Raw genomic sequence first — 15,881 nt, forward strand, 5'->3', positions numbered from 1 at the left:
GGCCCGAAACGATGCCTATTTCCTTCGCTCCATAGATGCTGCCGCACCCGCTGACTTTGTCTACATTCGATTTTCCAACATCGGCAGTTCCTTCTCAAAAGCAGGCTTATCCCCCTGGGTAGCGGATTCTAAACGAGTGTGCCCCCCCCTTTGTTCTCCCACCTTCCCCTCACGGAGGTCCCTCCCCCACCCCCCCCCCAAACGCCTCAAGAGTCCTGCTTTTAAAACCAGTTTGTCTTGGATCGGCTGAATATAATAACACTCTGTGGAGGTAGTGCTAGTGGCGATGGAATTAATGAAACCCCTACACATTTCACACATTTTAACGCAGTGAATGGACTTAATTGTTGTTTTATTTCTAAATGAAAATACTTAATTGTGCGGGAGGATCTGACCGAGGTCACTGTTCTCCCCGTCGCTCTGCATTCCTCAACACACGTTACATCAACTTCACCAACGGATGATGTTTTCCTCTTGAAAAAAATGACTCTCTCCCTTTTAAGTTGCCTCCAAACAGATCTGCCAAGATTTTACTCAAATATTGACCAGAAATATTGGCCGGCGCGGTGGTGCAGATGCAGAGTCGTTGCCTCTCAGCGCCTGAGACCCGGGTTCGATCCCGACTACGGGCGCTGCCTGTACGGAGTTTGCACGTTTCCCCCCCCCCCACCCCCATGACCTGCGTGGGTTTCCTCCCAGATCTCCGGTGTCCTCCCACACTCCAAAGACGTGCGGGTTTGTAGGTTAATCGGCTTGGTGTAAATGTCAAATTGTCCCTAGTGTGTGTAGGGCAGTGTTAATGTGCGGGGATCGCTGGACGGGGTGGGTGCGATGGGCAGAAGGGCCTGCCTGTGCGCTGTGTCTCTAAACTAAACTAAAATACAAGGCCCCCTGGACCAACCAACCCGCATCTGTGAAGATAGAAACAGAGTTACTGTTTCACCTCATACGGCCACAAGGAATAGGAATAGAATTGGTAAGGAGTCACAGCGCGATGGAGGTGTGTGTGGGGGGGGGGGGGGGGGAACAATGCCTGGGGCGGCTTCGACCCTCTCACCTCAACAGCTTCTCCTGCTCGCGGGCGATGAGCCGCTCCTCCCGGTGTCGGTGGCGATCCTCGCTCCTCTCCTCCTCCGTCCGCCCGTGTCCTTGCAGCGAGAAAGAGAGCAGAACGTCACCTCACGGCACGATGCCACCATCTCCCCCAACAAACACAGCAACGCGATCAGTTCACACACAGAGGAAGGGGCTCGACTCAACCCGACACGTCACCCATTCCTTCTCTCAAAGAAACATAGAAAATAGGTGCAGGAGTAGGCCATACGTCCAACACAAGAGGAATCAAACAAGAGGAATCGAATATAGGTGCAAAGAGGTCCTTCTGCAGTTGTACAGAGCCCTAGTGAGATCACACCTGGAGTATTGTGTGCAGTTTTGGTCCCCTAATTTGAGGAAGGACATTCTTGCTATTGAGGGAGTGCAGCGTAGGTTTACAAGGTTAATTCCCGGGATGGCGGGACTGTCATATGCTGAGAGAATGGAGCGGCTGGGCTTGTACACTCTGGAGTTTAGAAGGATGAGGGGTGATGTTTCAGGCCAGGATCCATCTTCAGACTGAACATAGAGGGTGGGAGGGGAGGGGGATGGGGTGAAGAGCTAAAAGCAAGAGAAGACCATGACTCATCAGGGGGCCGGCCACAAATGTCCACAGGTAGGTCCATTGTTGGCTGGCAAAGGTGTGTCTATTTTGCATTTTGTGTCTATCTCCGCAACACTCCAAATGTTAATTTTAATTTAACCTGAATAATTAAAAACACCTTTGGTGATCCCTGCAAGTTCCAGCTGTAAAGAACAAGGTGGCGCAGCGGGTAGAGCTGCTGCCTCACAGCGCCAGAGACCCGGGTTCCATCCTGACTACGGGCGCTCGTGTGTATGGAGTCTGTACGCTCCTCCCGTGACCTGCGTGGGTCTTCTTCTCCGAGGCGGTGCTGGCTCGAAGGGCCAAATGGCCTACTCATGCACCTAATGTCTAATGTCTATGGGACGACAGATGGCACAATGGGCTAAGTGTTCGGCTGGCAACCGGAAGGTAGCCGGTTCGAATCCCGCTTGGAGTGCATACTGTCGTTGTGTCCTTGGGCAAGACACTTCATTCACCTTTGCCTGTGTGTGAATGTGTGTGAATGTGAGTGATTGGTGGTGGTCGGAGGGGCCGTAGGTGCAGATTGGCAGCTACGCTTCCGTCAGTCTGCCCCAGGGCAGCTGTGGCTACAGAAGTAGCTTACCACCACCGAGTGTGACTGAGGAGTGAATGAATAATGCGATGTAAAGCGCCTTGAGTATTAGAAAGGCGCTATATAAATCCCATCCATTATTATTATTATTATTGACTATTGTCTATCTTCGGTTTCCTCCCACACTCCAAAGACGTACAGGTTTTGTCGGTTAATTGGCTTGGTGTAAATGTAAGTTGTCCCCAGTGTGTGTGGGATAGTGTTAGTGTGCGGGGATCGCGTGGGTCGGAGCAGACTGGGTGGGCCGAAGGGCCTGTATCCGCGCTGTAACTCTAAACTGAACTGCTTGCTGTAGAGAACATTCCCCCTCAGAAAGGAGTATCCATGTGCTTTGAGAGGCTGCACATTCAGAGTTTCCATTACAACACAAACTGGACCAGTTCCAGCCCTTATGTGTGGGGATTAATATCACAACCTTAATATCCCAGCCATGACGCACTGAAGCAGACACAAAAGGTTAATTGATTTATGGTGGGTCCTGACTTTGTGTCATTTTTATACTAGTCAGCTTTGAAAGCCAACATGTGTTGGGCAAGTGAGGAAGCAACAAAATAAAACAGGTGCTGTTGTGTCTATAAAACGATAAGGGACAAATATAGTGACAAAGGAAAAATCTGAAAGTTGCACAAACTCTGCGACAATCTTCTCGAGAACTTTCTGCATCAAGATACACTGAGCGGGAAGTGGAAATATTCAATGATATTCAGACTTTGGACTTTAGAGGTAACAAAGTCCGCGCCGACCATCGATCGCCCACTCGTGAGCGCGAGTTCTATCTTATCCCACGATCTTATTCACAATTTAAGGAAGACAATGAACCTACAAACGCGCGCGTCTTCTGGATGTGGGAGGAAACCAGGGCACCCGGAGGGAAACCCGTGCGGGCACAGGGAGAACGTGCAAACTCCACGCAGACAGCAGCCGAGGTCAGGATCGAACCTGGGTCTCTGGCGATGTGAGGCAGCGGCTCCACCCGCTGCGCCGTCCGTAGAGGCTGGGGTTTGAACCCGGGGACTTTGGACTTTGTAGATTCGGCGCAGAAACAGGCCCTTACGGCTCACCGAGTCCGCGCCGACCTGCGATCGCCACGTACACTAGCAATATCCTACGCACTACGGACAATTTGCAATTTACACAAGCCAGTTCACCTACAAACCCGCACGTCTTTGGGGCGTGGGAGGAAACTGGAGCACCCAGAGGAAACCCAATGCAGAGAGGATGTCTACACTTGTGATGTAATCTCGGGGGGTCCTCATTGAAACTTACAGAATAATGAAAGGCCTGGATAGAGTGTGGATGTGGGGAGGATGTTTCCACTGGTGGGAGAGTCTAGGACCAGAGGTCACAGCCTCGGAATTGAAGGGCGCTCTTTTAGAAAGGAGGTGAGGAGGAACTTCTTTAGTCAGAGGGCGGTTAATCTGTGGAACTCTTTGCCACAGACAGCTGTGGAGGCCGAGTCAGTGGATATTTTTAAGGCAGAGATAGACAAATTCTTGATTAGAACGGGTGTCAAGGGTTATGGGGAGAAGGCAGGAAAATGGGGTTTGGTGGCAGAGATCAGCCATGATTGAATGGAGGAGGAGACTCGATGGGCCGAATGGCCTAATTCTACTCCTATCGCTTGTGAACTTGTGAATTAGAAGACAGAGGATGCAGAGAGATTTATTTCAGAAGACGCTGAGTCTTTTGGATTCTACGCCCCCCCCCCCCCCCCCCCCCCCCCCCCCCCAGAGCTGCCGAGGCTGGGAGATTGAATGCAACCCTGGCTGAAATATACTTTTAGTCTAATGGGGAGTCAAAGGTTACGGGGAATGAACAGGGAAGTGATTTAAGACTCAGTCTGAAGAAGGGTCTCGACCTGAAACGTCACCCATTCCATTCCTTCTCTCCAGAGATGCTGCCTGTCCCGCTGAGTTACTCCAGTGTTTTAAGACCAGCTGTGATTTATTGACTGATGCAGCGGGTGCGAGGAGGTGACTTCTGCACTTTAATGCTTGTGCTGTAGCTTGATGAAGCTAATCCAGGTAGCTACGAGCCTTGCCTCGTTTAAAGCTGATAGATGTCGTGTCCGAATAATGCGAGGTGGCTCGTTCTGTGATCAGAGAAAGACTTCCTGTGGTCAGAATGGCGGGACTGTCATATGCTGAGAGAATGGAGCGGCTGGGCTTGTACACTCTGGAGTTTAGAAGGATGAGAGGGGGATCTTATTGAATCATATAAGATTATTAAGGGTTTGGACACGCTAGAGGCAGGAAACATGTTCCCGATGTTGGGGGAGTCCAGAACCAGGGGCCACAGTTTAAGAATAAGGGGTAAGCCATTTAGAACGGAGATGAGGGAACACTTTTTCACCCAGAGAGTTGTGAGTGTGTGGAAGTCTCTGCCGCAGAGGGCGGTGGAGGCCAGAGGGCGGTGGAGGCCGGTTCTCTGGATGCTTTTAAGAGAGAAGGGTTTCAGCCTGAAATGTTGCCTATTATTTCCTTCTCTCCATAGATGCTGCCTTACCCGCTGAGTTTTTCCAGCACTTTTGTCTACCTTTGATTTTCCAGCATCTGCAGTTCCTTCTTGAACACATTCAAAAGAGAGCTAGATAGGTCTCTTAAAGACAGCGGAGTCGGGGGATACGGGGAGAAGGCAGGAACGGGGTACTGAATGTGGATGATCAGCCATGATCACATTGAATGGCGGTGCTGGCTCAAAGGGCAGAATGGACTCCTCCTGCACCTACTGCCTATTGTCTTTCAGCCTGAAGAAGGATCTCGACTCGAAACGTCACCCATTCCTTCACTCCAGAAATGACGCCTGACCCGCTGAGTTACTCCAGGGCTTTGTGCCGACCTTCATTTATCTCAGGGGTTGACTGGGTCGCAGATCAAAAACAGAAGAGGCGTGGAGGCCATTTTGGAGAAATATGATTCCAAGTTATGGTACCGTGGCTCAAGATGATGGGAAAATAAAGCGGGGAGGGGGGCGAACAGGGCCTAAGATTGATGCAAAAAAAGCTGGAGTGACTCAGCGAGGTCAGGCAGCATCTCTGGAGAAAAGGAATAGGTGACTCAGCGGGTCTTCGTCTGAGTCCTCAGTCCAGCTTTTTGTGCGTATATTCGGTGTAAACAGTGTTCCTTCCTACACATACCGACTAACGGGGCCTACTCTGCTTTGGCCCGACTTACAGAGGGAAGGAAAGAAAGCAAGTAATGTGATTTTATGCAACATTTATTCAATTAATTGCTTTTAATTTCCCCTCCCCCCCGCATCCATTTATTGCTACAGGTGGTTCTGGTATGAGATAATTCAGCTCAGACAGAGAGCTGTTGTTGACGTACATGAATAGAGGACTTGTCTTGAAGGAAAATGGAAGAGTGTACATTCACCCTGCTCAGGATAAAGGCCTAGACTGTGCCTGCATCCCAGCCCTAAATATCAGCATTTTATTCCTACAAAACTGCAGATGCTGGTTTAAACGGAAGATAGACACAAAAAGCTGGAGTAACTCAGCGGGACAGGCAGCGTCTCTAGAGAGAAGGAATGGGCGACGTTTCAGGTCGAGTCCCTTCTTCAGAATGGGCGACGTTTCGGGTCGAGACCCTTCTTCAGACGGTCTGAAGAAGGGTCTCGACCTGAAACGTCACCCCATCCCTTCTCTCCAGGGATGCTGCCTGTCCCGCTGAGTTACTCCAGCTTTTTGTGTCTATCTTCTCTTATTCCTACAATCCGTCAGATTAGTCGTCTAAACGGTGCTGTTGTCTTGCCGTGCAGCCTCGTAGGCTCACTGCCTTCCCTAATCGCCCACAGACTAATGTTATCGCCAGAGTTTCCGTTTGCCGGAGAAAACAGAAATGAATACTTTCCCCTCCGGAGGGTCCCCCCCCCCCCCCCCACCCCCCACACACGTCGCCTAGCAACGGACTGGAAAAGCGGTTAGCATCGGGCTCCTTGTTTTTGTAGCTCTTAGTTCTGCTCCGTAAATTACACTTTAATGTTAGCTGCCTGCGTCCTCGTCACCGAGTTGCTCCCTGTGAAGCCACGGCCGACTGGGGGCCGTTGGGCCTTGGCAACAGGCTGAATAACTACCGCGCGCACAAAGCCCTCCACAGCAGACGGCCACATGATGTCTAGCCAGAAGAATTTCCCACACAATGGAATGCAGGAGAGAGGGAAGTGTTCCTCTTTGTCTCCCCCCCCCCTGCCGTGACGCCAATCAATGTTTTTTTACATTACAAACACATTATGGTGTGGAGGATGGATGGACAGGCCCCCAGATCACGTGAGGCCCTCACACAAGCGTGAGGTTCAATCGTACACTGTCGCTCCATTCTTTGCCCTCTGCGTGTCGAGAAAAGTAAAGGGGGGGGGCCGTGTACGTCGACTGAAAGGGCAAGCTATGTCCTAGCCACCGCCACCGTGATTCAACGACAGCTTCTTCCCAGCTGCTATCGGGCAACTGAATCATCCTACCACAACCAGAGAGCAGTGCTGAACTACAAGAGAAGTAACTCTCAAGAGAGAGTCAGATTTAGCCCTTCGGGTTAACGGAATCAAGGGATATGGGGAGAAAGCATGAACGGGGTACCGATTTTGGATGATCAGCCATGATCATATTGAATGGCGGTACTGGCTCAAAGGGCCGAATGGCCTATTTTCTATGTTTACTATCCACTCTCGGACTATCCTTGACCGGACTTTGCTGGCTTTACCTTGCACTAAGCGTTTATTCCCTTATCATGTATCTGTACACTGTAAACGGCTCGATTGTAATCATGCATTGTCTTTCCGCTGACTGGTTAGCACGCAACAAAAAGCTTCTCACTGGGACCCCGTCGCACGTGACCTTAAACTGAAGTGAACTGGTCTTCAGCCAGCTCGTGTGTTAATGCTAAACAATGAACATGCAATCATCTTAGAATACTGCACCCATGGAAACTTTGAATTTCATCATCAAAGTTGCCACGTGGGCTATGATTTAATTGTACAAGTAATAGATCGGGTGGATGCACAGAGTCGCTTGCCTTTGAGTAGGGGGAGCGAGGACCAGAGGACACAGGTTCAAGGTGAAGGGGAAAAGATTTAATAGGAATCTGGGGGGTAACCTTTTCACACAAATGACGGTGTGGGTGTATGGAACAAGCTGCCAGATGGGTTAGTCGAAGCAGGGACTATCCCAACATTTAAAAAACAGTTAGACAGGTACCATTTGTGTGAGAAAATGACCCCTCAGATTCCTATTAAATCTTTTCAATAGACAATAGGCAATAGGTGCAGGAGTAGGCCATTTGGCCCTTCGAGCCAGCACTGCCATTCAATGTGATCATGGCTGATCATCCACAATCAGTACCCCGTTCCTGCCTTCGCCCCCTTCACCTTAAGTTCTATTTTATAATTTTTAAAAATATATATATTTTTTAATTATTTCTGTTTATTTTACATTTCTGCATGTTTTTGTATTTTTCTTTTCTGCATTATCTGAGTGTTTCTTATCAACATGTTTTTTTTCCATTTTTGTGTTGGTTTATTTTAAATGAAAAAAAAAAAAAAAAAAAAATTTAAACCTATGGCCTCTGGTCCTCGATTCCCCTGCTCTGGGCAAAGAGAGATTGTGCATCTACCCGATCTATTCTGCCCTAATTTGACAAAAAGGAAGCAACTGACAATTTTGTCAAAATTGAGATATTACTTGTTTTAGGGTGTTTGCGATATGCGCTGCACAATGGTGAACAAAATACGTCTTCTCTGAGTATGAAAATATTTATACCAGAGAAGTCAGAAATTCCATCACAGAGAGCTGAAGGAAAAACACGTTTTCCTCATTTACAAGAAAACACCTTAATGTCAGTCATTTCCTTTTGACAAAGTAGGGCAGTAAAATCCTCTCATTATTTTATACACCTCTACAAGATCACCCCTCATCCTCCTGCGCTCCAAGGAATAGAGTCCCAGCCGAGCCAACCTCTCCCTATAGCTCACACCCTCAAGGCCTACCAACAACCTCGTGAATCTAACTTAAATTAAATGATAATCCAACTTAAACCTGGATTCCAAGATTTCATTTTATATTTTAGGGCAGTCAATGCCATTGCTGGTTGTGGGTACATTTAATATTTAGTTACTCAAAATCTTTACAAAAGGAAAAATAATATTTCAGTTTGTCAACAATCAGGGAAAATCAGTCTTGGTTCCGCTATTCCATTTTTGCTTGCCTGTGCCTCCTGTAACAACAATGAAAATAAAAAGCTTGCTGCACATATGGAGTATGTTAGTTATACCCCAGCAGTATGAACATTGACTTCTCTAACTTCAAGTAGCCCTTGCCTTCCCCCTCTCTCTCTCCATCCCCTCCCCGCGTCCCAGTTCTCCCACCAGTCTTACTGTCTCCGACTACATTCTATCTCTGTCCCGCGCACTCCCTTGACATCAGGTGTGAAGAAGGGTCTCGACCCGAAACTTCGCCCATTCCTTCTCTCCAGAGTCGCTGCCTGACCCGCTGAGTTACTCCAGCTCTTTGTGTCCTATCTCCGTTTTAAACCAACACCTGCGGTTCCTTCCGACACGTTTCATGGTCGCTGGGCGGCTCTATAAACACAGGCGGTGGAAATCCGTGCACAGCTGCATGCGGAAGTTGCATCAACACAGTACGCTCCTTCTGAAACTCACTTCTATTAATGCCAACCTTGGAATTCTCAATACAAGAGACGCTGCCTGGCCCGCTGAGTTACTCCAGCGTTTTGTGCCTATCTTCGATTTAAACCAGCATCTGCAGTTCCTCCCTACACATACGGACCATGTTAATTTTACCTCAGAGCCGCTGTTGATAATTCCTCTCCGAATGTTTGAAATTCCACTATTCGATGTTTGTTCCCTGTGCAAATCTCCGACCGGCACCGTTATTTTAAACCTTCCTGCTGGGCCCATGAATGGGCCGCCCGGCTCCACTCATTACACTGCTTGCTTTATCTCTTGGAAATTCCTTTCTTTGAAAACATATTTGCTAAACTCGCTAAAGTCAAAGCTGTGCAAGGGTAATTATAAAGCCAAAGGCGATCGTATCACCCGTGCGTAGTTTAGATTAGTGATACAGCGTGGAGACAGGCCCTTCAGCCCACCGGGTCAATAGGCAATAGACAATAGGTGCAGGAGTAGGCCATTCGGCCCTTCGAGCCAGCACTGACATTCAATGTGATCAGGGCTGATCATCCACAATCAGTACCCCGTTCCTGCCTTCTCCCCATATCCCGCTATCTTTAAGAGCCCTGTGTAGCTCTCTCTTGAAAGCATCCAGAGAACCGGCCTCCACCGCCCTCTGAGGCAGAGAATTCCACAGACTCACAACTCTCTGTGTGTGAAATAGTGTTTCCTCGTCTCCGTTCTAAATGGCCTTACCCCTTATTCTTAAACTGTGGCCCCTGGTTCTGGACTCCCCCAACATCGGGAACATGTTTCCTGCCTCTAGCGTGTCCAAACCCTTAACAATCTTATATGTTTCAATGAGATACCCTCTCATCCTTCTCAACTCCAGAGTGTACAAGCCCAGCTGCTCCATTCTCTCAGCATATGACAGTCCCGTCATCCTGGGAATTAACCTTGTAAACCTACGCTGCACTCCACACACACCAGCTGGGAGGGAAGGATAGATCAGCCATGAAGGGCTGAATGGCCTGATTCTGCTTTCATAAAAACATAGAAACATAGAAAATAGGTGCAGGAGTAGGCCATTCGGCCTTTCGAGCCTGCACCGCCATTCAATATGATCATGGCTGATCATCCAACTCAGTATCCTGTACCTGCCTTCTCTCCACACTCCCTGATCCATTTAGCCACAAGGGCCACATCTAACTCCCTCTTAAATATAGCCAATGAACTGGCCTCAACTACCTTCTGTGGCAGAGAATTCCACAGATTCACCATTCTCTGTGTGAAAAATGTTTTCCTCATCTCGGTCCTAAAAGATTTCCCCCTTATCCTTAAACTGTGACCCCTTGTTCTGGACTTCCCCAACATCGGGAACAATCTTCCTGCATCTAGCCTGTCCAACCCCTTAAGAATTTTGTAAGTTTCTATAAGTTCCAGTGATGAATGTATGAACATGGAACCGTGGCATCAGGTGAGTGGGGGGGGGGGGGGGGGGTGTCCCACAACAGTGGGGGGAGGTTGGTGGACTTTACCTTTGATGCTGTTCATGGATAGCGAGCGGTCCCTGTCCATCGCGCCGGGCCCGGGCTTGCCGCTGTTGTCCTTCTGCCGAGCCACGGCCACGGCGATGCCGACGGGCGGATGCCGGACCTCCACCTCGCCCTGAGCCCCCCCGGCCTCCCTGCCGAAGGACTTGGCGCTGTCGGGCCTTTCGGGGTCACGCTTCAGCTGCTTGCCGAGCTGCTGGAGCGGCAGGTGCTGCACCTTGTGCTGGCCCGACTCGTTCTTCATGTTTCCCAGGCCCCCGAACGGGCTCTTCTTGCCGCTGCCCACTCTGCCCGTGGCCGTCTCCTTGGCAAAGCTGCCGCTGTACTTGATCAGGCTCTGCATGGCCGACACCTCGCTGGGGTTGCCCGCTGCTGCCGCCGCCGCGCGCTGGAGGGCAGCCGTGTCCAGGAAGGCCTTCTTCTGCTCCTCCTCCGCCCGGCTGGCGTGGTTGTGCTGGGCCGCCAGCGCCGCCATCTGGCTGGTGGCGTACGTGGCCATCTCAAAGGGCTTCCACTTGGGCTCCGGGGTGGCCGAGCGTTTCAACTGCGCCTGCTCCAGGTGCAGCCTCGCCACCTCCGCCCCATTGTACACTTTGCACGACTCCTTCAGGATGGGCCTTTGGAACCTGTCCCTCTCTTGGCCCCTGTGGTCCACCTCAAAGCCCGACCTCACCAAATCTTTCGCCGTTTCACACGGGCTGTGGCCCGCCTTGTTCAAGAAGAGTTCCGAGTTCACCGGCCTCTTGATTGCCAGCGAGTTGGACCTGATGACGGATCCTTCCTCCCTCATGTGCTCCACCCGTTTGATGTCCGCGTGGACCGGCAGGTCCTGGTGCCCCATCAGCCGGGAGGAATCCACTATCCTCTCCGCAGACCCCTGCAAGGGGCCCGCTCGCTCCCCGCAAGTCCTGCCGACAACGTCTTTCTCCTTGTTTTTGTCGTTCCTGTTGTCCCGGGCCTGCGAGGCGATCTGAATGGGCCCGTTCCTGTCCTCGTAGAAGCCGACGGAAGGGACGAAGGTGGGCGCGATGACTTTATGCTCCTTGCCCGGCTCCCTGCCGTTGGGGTAGATGGTGTAGATGCCCGTGTGGACGGGCAGCGGGGGGAAGGCGGTGGCGGGGGGAAGGCGGGACGCCTGCGACGGGTGCGGGGACGGGCAGCCGCAGGAGACGTGTAAGGTGCCGGCGGCGGTCGCCATCGGGTCGCACTTGCGGGCCTTGTCGGCGTGGCCGTGCAGCGGCGGCGGCCTCATGTTCTCGTCGTGCTTCAGCGAGTCCTTGGAACACCGCTCCTGCTCGCCGCCCGCCAGCCGCAGGGAGGAGCTGGAGTCGCTGTTGCAGTTGCTGAGGGACAGGGTCTGCAGGGGGTTCTTGGGCTTGGGCTCGCCGCCACCACCACCAGGGCCGCGGTTGGGCGAGTGGCTGTTGAGGACGGTGGGGAGGTGGTCGGCCATCTTGATGGGTTTGTCCAGCAGGTGTATCCGCCTGTCGTTCTCCATCCGCACCCCATCCTGGGTGAGGTCCACCACGCTCCTGGGCCTGGACTCCTCCCGGGGCTTGTCCTTCTCCTTCTTGCTCACGTTGACGTTCACCTCGCTCCTGTAGAGCTTCTCCTTGGGGTCTTTGCTCAGGTACCTCTCCGACTCCTTGACGCCTTTGAGAGCGTGGCAGAGCTCCTTCTCTCGGAGGGCAGAAGCGGGCATGTGGCCGGGGGAGGCGTGCGGGATGTTGCCCTGGGGGTTGGCCGTGCCATGGAGGGTCGGCTGGCCGGCGTGGCTGTGGAAATAGTATCCATCTGCAAAGAACGGAAGAATACGTTTATTGGCCGAGGATGGTCACATACAAGGTTATCGCCTTGCTGCTCCGCCCGCAAGTGACAACGCGACATACAGTGAACCAATTCAGAATAAAACATTCGAGTTTTTAATGAAATAAAATACCAGAGCAAACTACACACACTAGGGACAATTTACCATTTTTTACCGAAGGAAATTACCTTGCAAACCTGAACATCTTTGGAGTGTGGGAGGCAGCGAGATGACCTGGAGAAAACCCACGCGGTCACAGAGAAAACGAGCAAACTCCGTACAGACAGCACCCGTAGTCAGGATCAAACTGGGTCTCGGGCGCTGTGAGGCGGGAACTCTGCCGCTGCGCCACCGTGAGCAGATAATGTTCCCTTACTGCTCCGCAACTGATAAAGGGAACATTATCTGCTCACGGCACCAATGTACGAGCTCCCAGTCTACATCACTCGCTTTCCCCGACTCTCAGCCTGAGTTTGAAGAAGGACCTCGGCCCGAAACGTCACCCCATTCCTTTTCTCCAGCGATGCTTGATCAGTACAGATCTCAGGGGCCATGAGGAGAGAAGGCAGGAGAATGGGTTTTATGAGGGTGAGATCGATCAGCCATGACAGAATGGCGGAGTAGACTCGACGGGCCGAATGGCCTGGTTCTGCTCCAATCACTTGTGACTTTATGAACATGTGACAATAATGAACTAAACTAAACTAGGTCTGTTCTTTGGGTTTTTAGACTTTAGACGTTAGAGATCTAGCACAGGGACAGGCCCTTCGGCCCACTGATTCCGTGCCGACAAGCGATCACCCCGTACATTAATACTATCCTACACACACTAGGGACAGGCGGGAGAATGGGGTTATGAGGGAGAGATAGATCAGCCGAATTGAACTGACTGAATGGCGGAGTAGACTCGATGGGCCGAATGGCCTGATTCTACTCCCATTCCTTATGACCTTATTCTCCCTGGCCCGCTGAATTATCCCAGCATTTTTGAAGACTGAAGACTGCAACGACCAGGTTCAGGAATAGCTACTTCCCCACAGCCATCAGGCTATTAAACTTGGCTCGGACAAAACTATGAACATTAATAGCCCATTATCTGTTTATTTGCACTTTATCAGTTTATTTATTCATGTGTGTATATTTATATAATGGTATATGGACACACTGATCTGTTTTGTAGTCAATGCCTACTATGTTCTGTTGTGCTGAAGCAAAGCAAGAATTTCATTGTCCTATCAGGGACACATGACAATAAACTCTCTTGTATCTCTCTTGAATCTTGAATTTCCGTGTCGGTCTCCCTGATGTTAGATTCGCTTGCGGGACAAGCGAGATGAAGATGTCGGTGGGAGAGAAGCGACTGACCTTTCTGGGAATCAAACAGGTTGTGTTGGCTGAGCTGGGCGAGGAGGGGGCTTCCACTGCCCGGGTGTTCCAGGTGACCGATGGGGATGTACGGAGGGTATAAGCTGCTGGGCAAGTGTGAATAACCTGCAGATGGAGAGGAACAAAGATATCACTCAACAGGCGTTCAACGGCGTGTATCACTCACGGCAAAAAATATATATTTTTTTAATACATTTCAATTTCATCTTATGCAAAAAACTGAACTGAATTCTTTTGAAGATTGGGTCCGGTCACGGAGGAGAACGTGCAAACTCCTCGCAGATAGCACCCGAGGTCGGCGTCGAACCAGGCTCTCTGGCACCATGAGGCAGCAGCTCTGCCCGCTGGGCCATCTCGCCACCCCTTGTATAAACAGCGACCCACTACCATCGGACCTGCCCCTACTGGCTCAGTGTGATCAACTGTTAAACTCTCTTGCATTTGAGTACGATTCATAGAAGATAGACGTGGGTAGCACAGCCACAGGCCCTTCAGCCCACAATGTCTGTGTCGAACATGATACCAGGACTAACTCCTACCTCCCTGCACATACTCCATATCCCTCCGTTCCCACATATCCACGTGCCTATCTAAACGTCTCTTAAATCCCACTAGCGTATCTGCCGCGACTACCACCCCTGGCAGCGCGTTCCAGGCACCCACCCTCTGTGTGAAAAAAACTTGCTCACAAGTGATAGGAGCAGAATCAGGCCATTCGGCCTATCGAGTCTACTCCACCATTCAGTCATGGCTGATCTATCTCTGCCTCCGAACCCCATTCTCCTGCCTTCTCCCCGTAACCCCTAATCAAGAATCTCTCTATCTCCGCCTTTAAAACTTGACTTGGCCTCCACAGCCTTGTGCAGCACAGAATTCCACAGATTCACCACCCTCTGACTAAAGAAATTCCTCCTCATTGCTCTGCGCATCTTTAAGCTTTGGCCCTCTCACTGAATAGGTAATGCCCTCCAGTATTTGATTCTCCCATCTGGGGAACAGGGCTCTGACTGCCCAACGTGCTGTCTGCCAATGATTTAGCCTAATGTTCAGTAAGATTGTCACTGAACTGAATGCAAAAATAATAATTTAACTGCACCGAGGTACGTGTGGCAATGAAGCATTGTTTCAGAGAGACAATTTAGAAGATTTACAATTGGTGAAATGCATTCAAGCGCAGAAGGTGAACAAAAAACTCTGCCTTAAAAATGTTCATTGACTTGGCCTCCACAGCTGTCTGTGGCGAAGAACTCCACACATTCACCACCCTCTGACTAAAGAAGGTGAGAGGTTAAAGTCCCCATCCCCAGTGTGTCCTACACCCACTAGGGACAATTTACATTTACCAAGCCAATTAACCTACAAACCTACACGTCTTTGGAGTGTGGGAGGAAACCGAAGATCTCGGAGATAACCCACGCGGTCACGGGGAGAACGTGCAAACTCCGTACAGACAGCACCCGTAGTCGGGATCGAACCCGGGTCTCTGGCGCTGTAATTCGCTGTAATAGCCCTGTCCCACTGTACGAGTTCATTCCAAGAGCTCTCCCGAGTTTGCCCTGATTCGAACTCGGAGATTTACGATAATGGCCGCTCGTAAGTACTCGGGGCTCTCGTGGACATTTCTCAACATGTTGAAAAATCTTCACGAGTCTTCCCGTGCTTACCTGCCGTTAGCGAGTCTTCCCGAGTACCTGCCGTTAGCGTTACGAGCCGCTAAGAGACGTCCCCGAGCTCCCACGTACCCGCTACGTTCATTCTCCGTGCTTACCACGAGTTTGATTTTTTTTTAAACTCGGGAGAGCTCTTGGAATGAACTCGTACCGTGGGACAGGGCTATAAGGCAGTAACTCTACCGCTGCGCCACTGTGCCTCTCAACGCACTTGATAATAACATTAACATGAAGCCCGCTGTCTACAATATAAATGAGGCACTTTGTCAAGCCTGCCAATAGACTGGTATCTGCAGCGGGGCCTAGATAATGGATGCAGGGCGACTTGGAGGACAAAGGTTCAAAGGTTAGCTCCCGGGCCTCAGACGATTATTTAGTAAGAGTCCGGGCAAATATTTAACATCAGCCATTTCTAAAGCCACACACACACACACACACAACACAACAAACTGGACAGAGATTTCCCTTGATCACAATGGAATTATTTGCAACAGGTTCAGAAGATCATCTCTTCAGTACAGGAAGGTGTACGAAACTGCGACCTAAACTA

General features: G+C 50.6%; 1 protein-coding gene across 6 annotated transcripts in view; it reads right to left on the bottom strand.

Moving 5' to 3' along the window:
* Positions 1 to 15,881, bottom strand: part of tnrc18 (trinucleotide repeat containing 18) — a 145,395-nt gene that overhangs the window by 61,584 nt on the left and 67,930 nt on the right. For all 6 annotated transcript variants that reach the window (XM_033041095.1, XM_033041098.1, XM_033041096.1 and 3 more), the window contains exons 3-5: positions 13,641 to 13,766; positions 10,454 to 12,262; positions 1,058 to 1,148 (exon numbers count right to left, since the gene is read on the bottom strand). In XM_033041095.1, the coding sequence (XP_032896986.1) occupies positions 1,058 to 1,148; positions 10,454 to 12,262; positions 13,641 to 13,766 (2,026 nt within the window). The remainder of the gene's footprint in view (positions 1 to 1,057; positions 1,149 to 10,453; positions 12,263 to 13,640; positions 13,767 to 15,881) is intronic.

The sequence above is a fragment of the Amblyraja radiata genome, chromosome 22 (genome assembly GCF_010909765.2).
Source record: "Amblyraja radiata isolate CabotCenter1 chromosome 22, sAmbRad1.1.pri, whole genome shotgun sequence".
NCBI classification, from domain to species: domain Eukaryota; kingdom Metazoa; phylum Chordata; class Chondrichthyes; order Rajiformes; family Rajidae; genus Amblyraja; species Amblyraja radiata.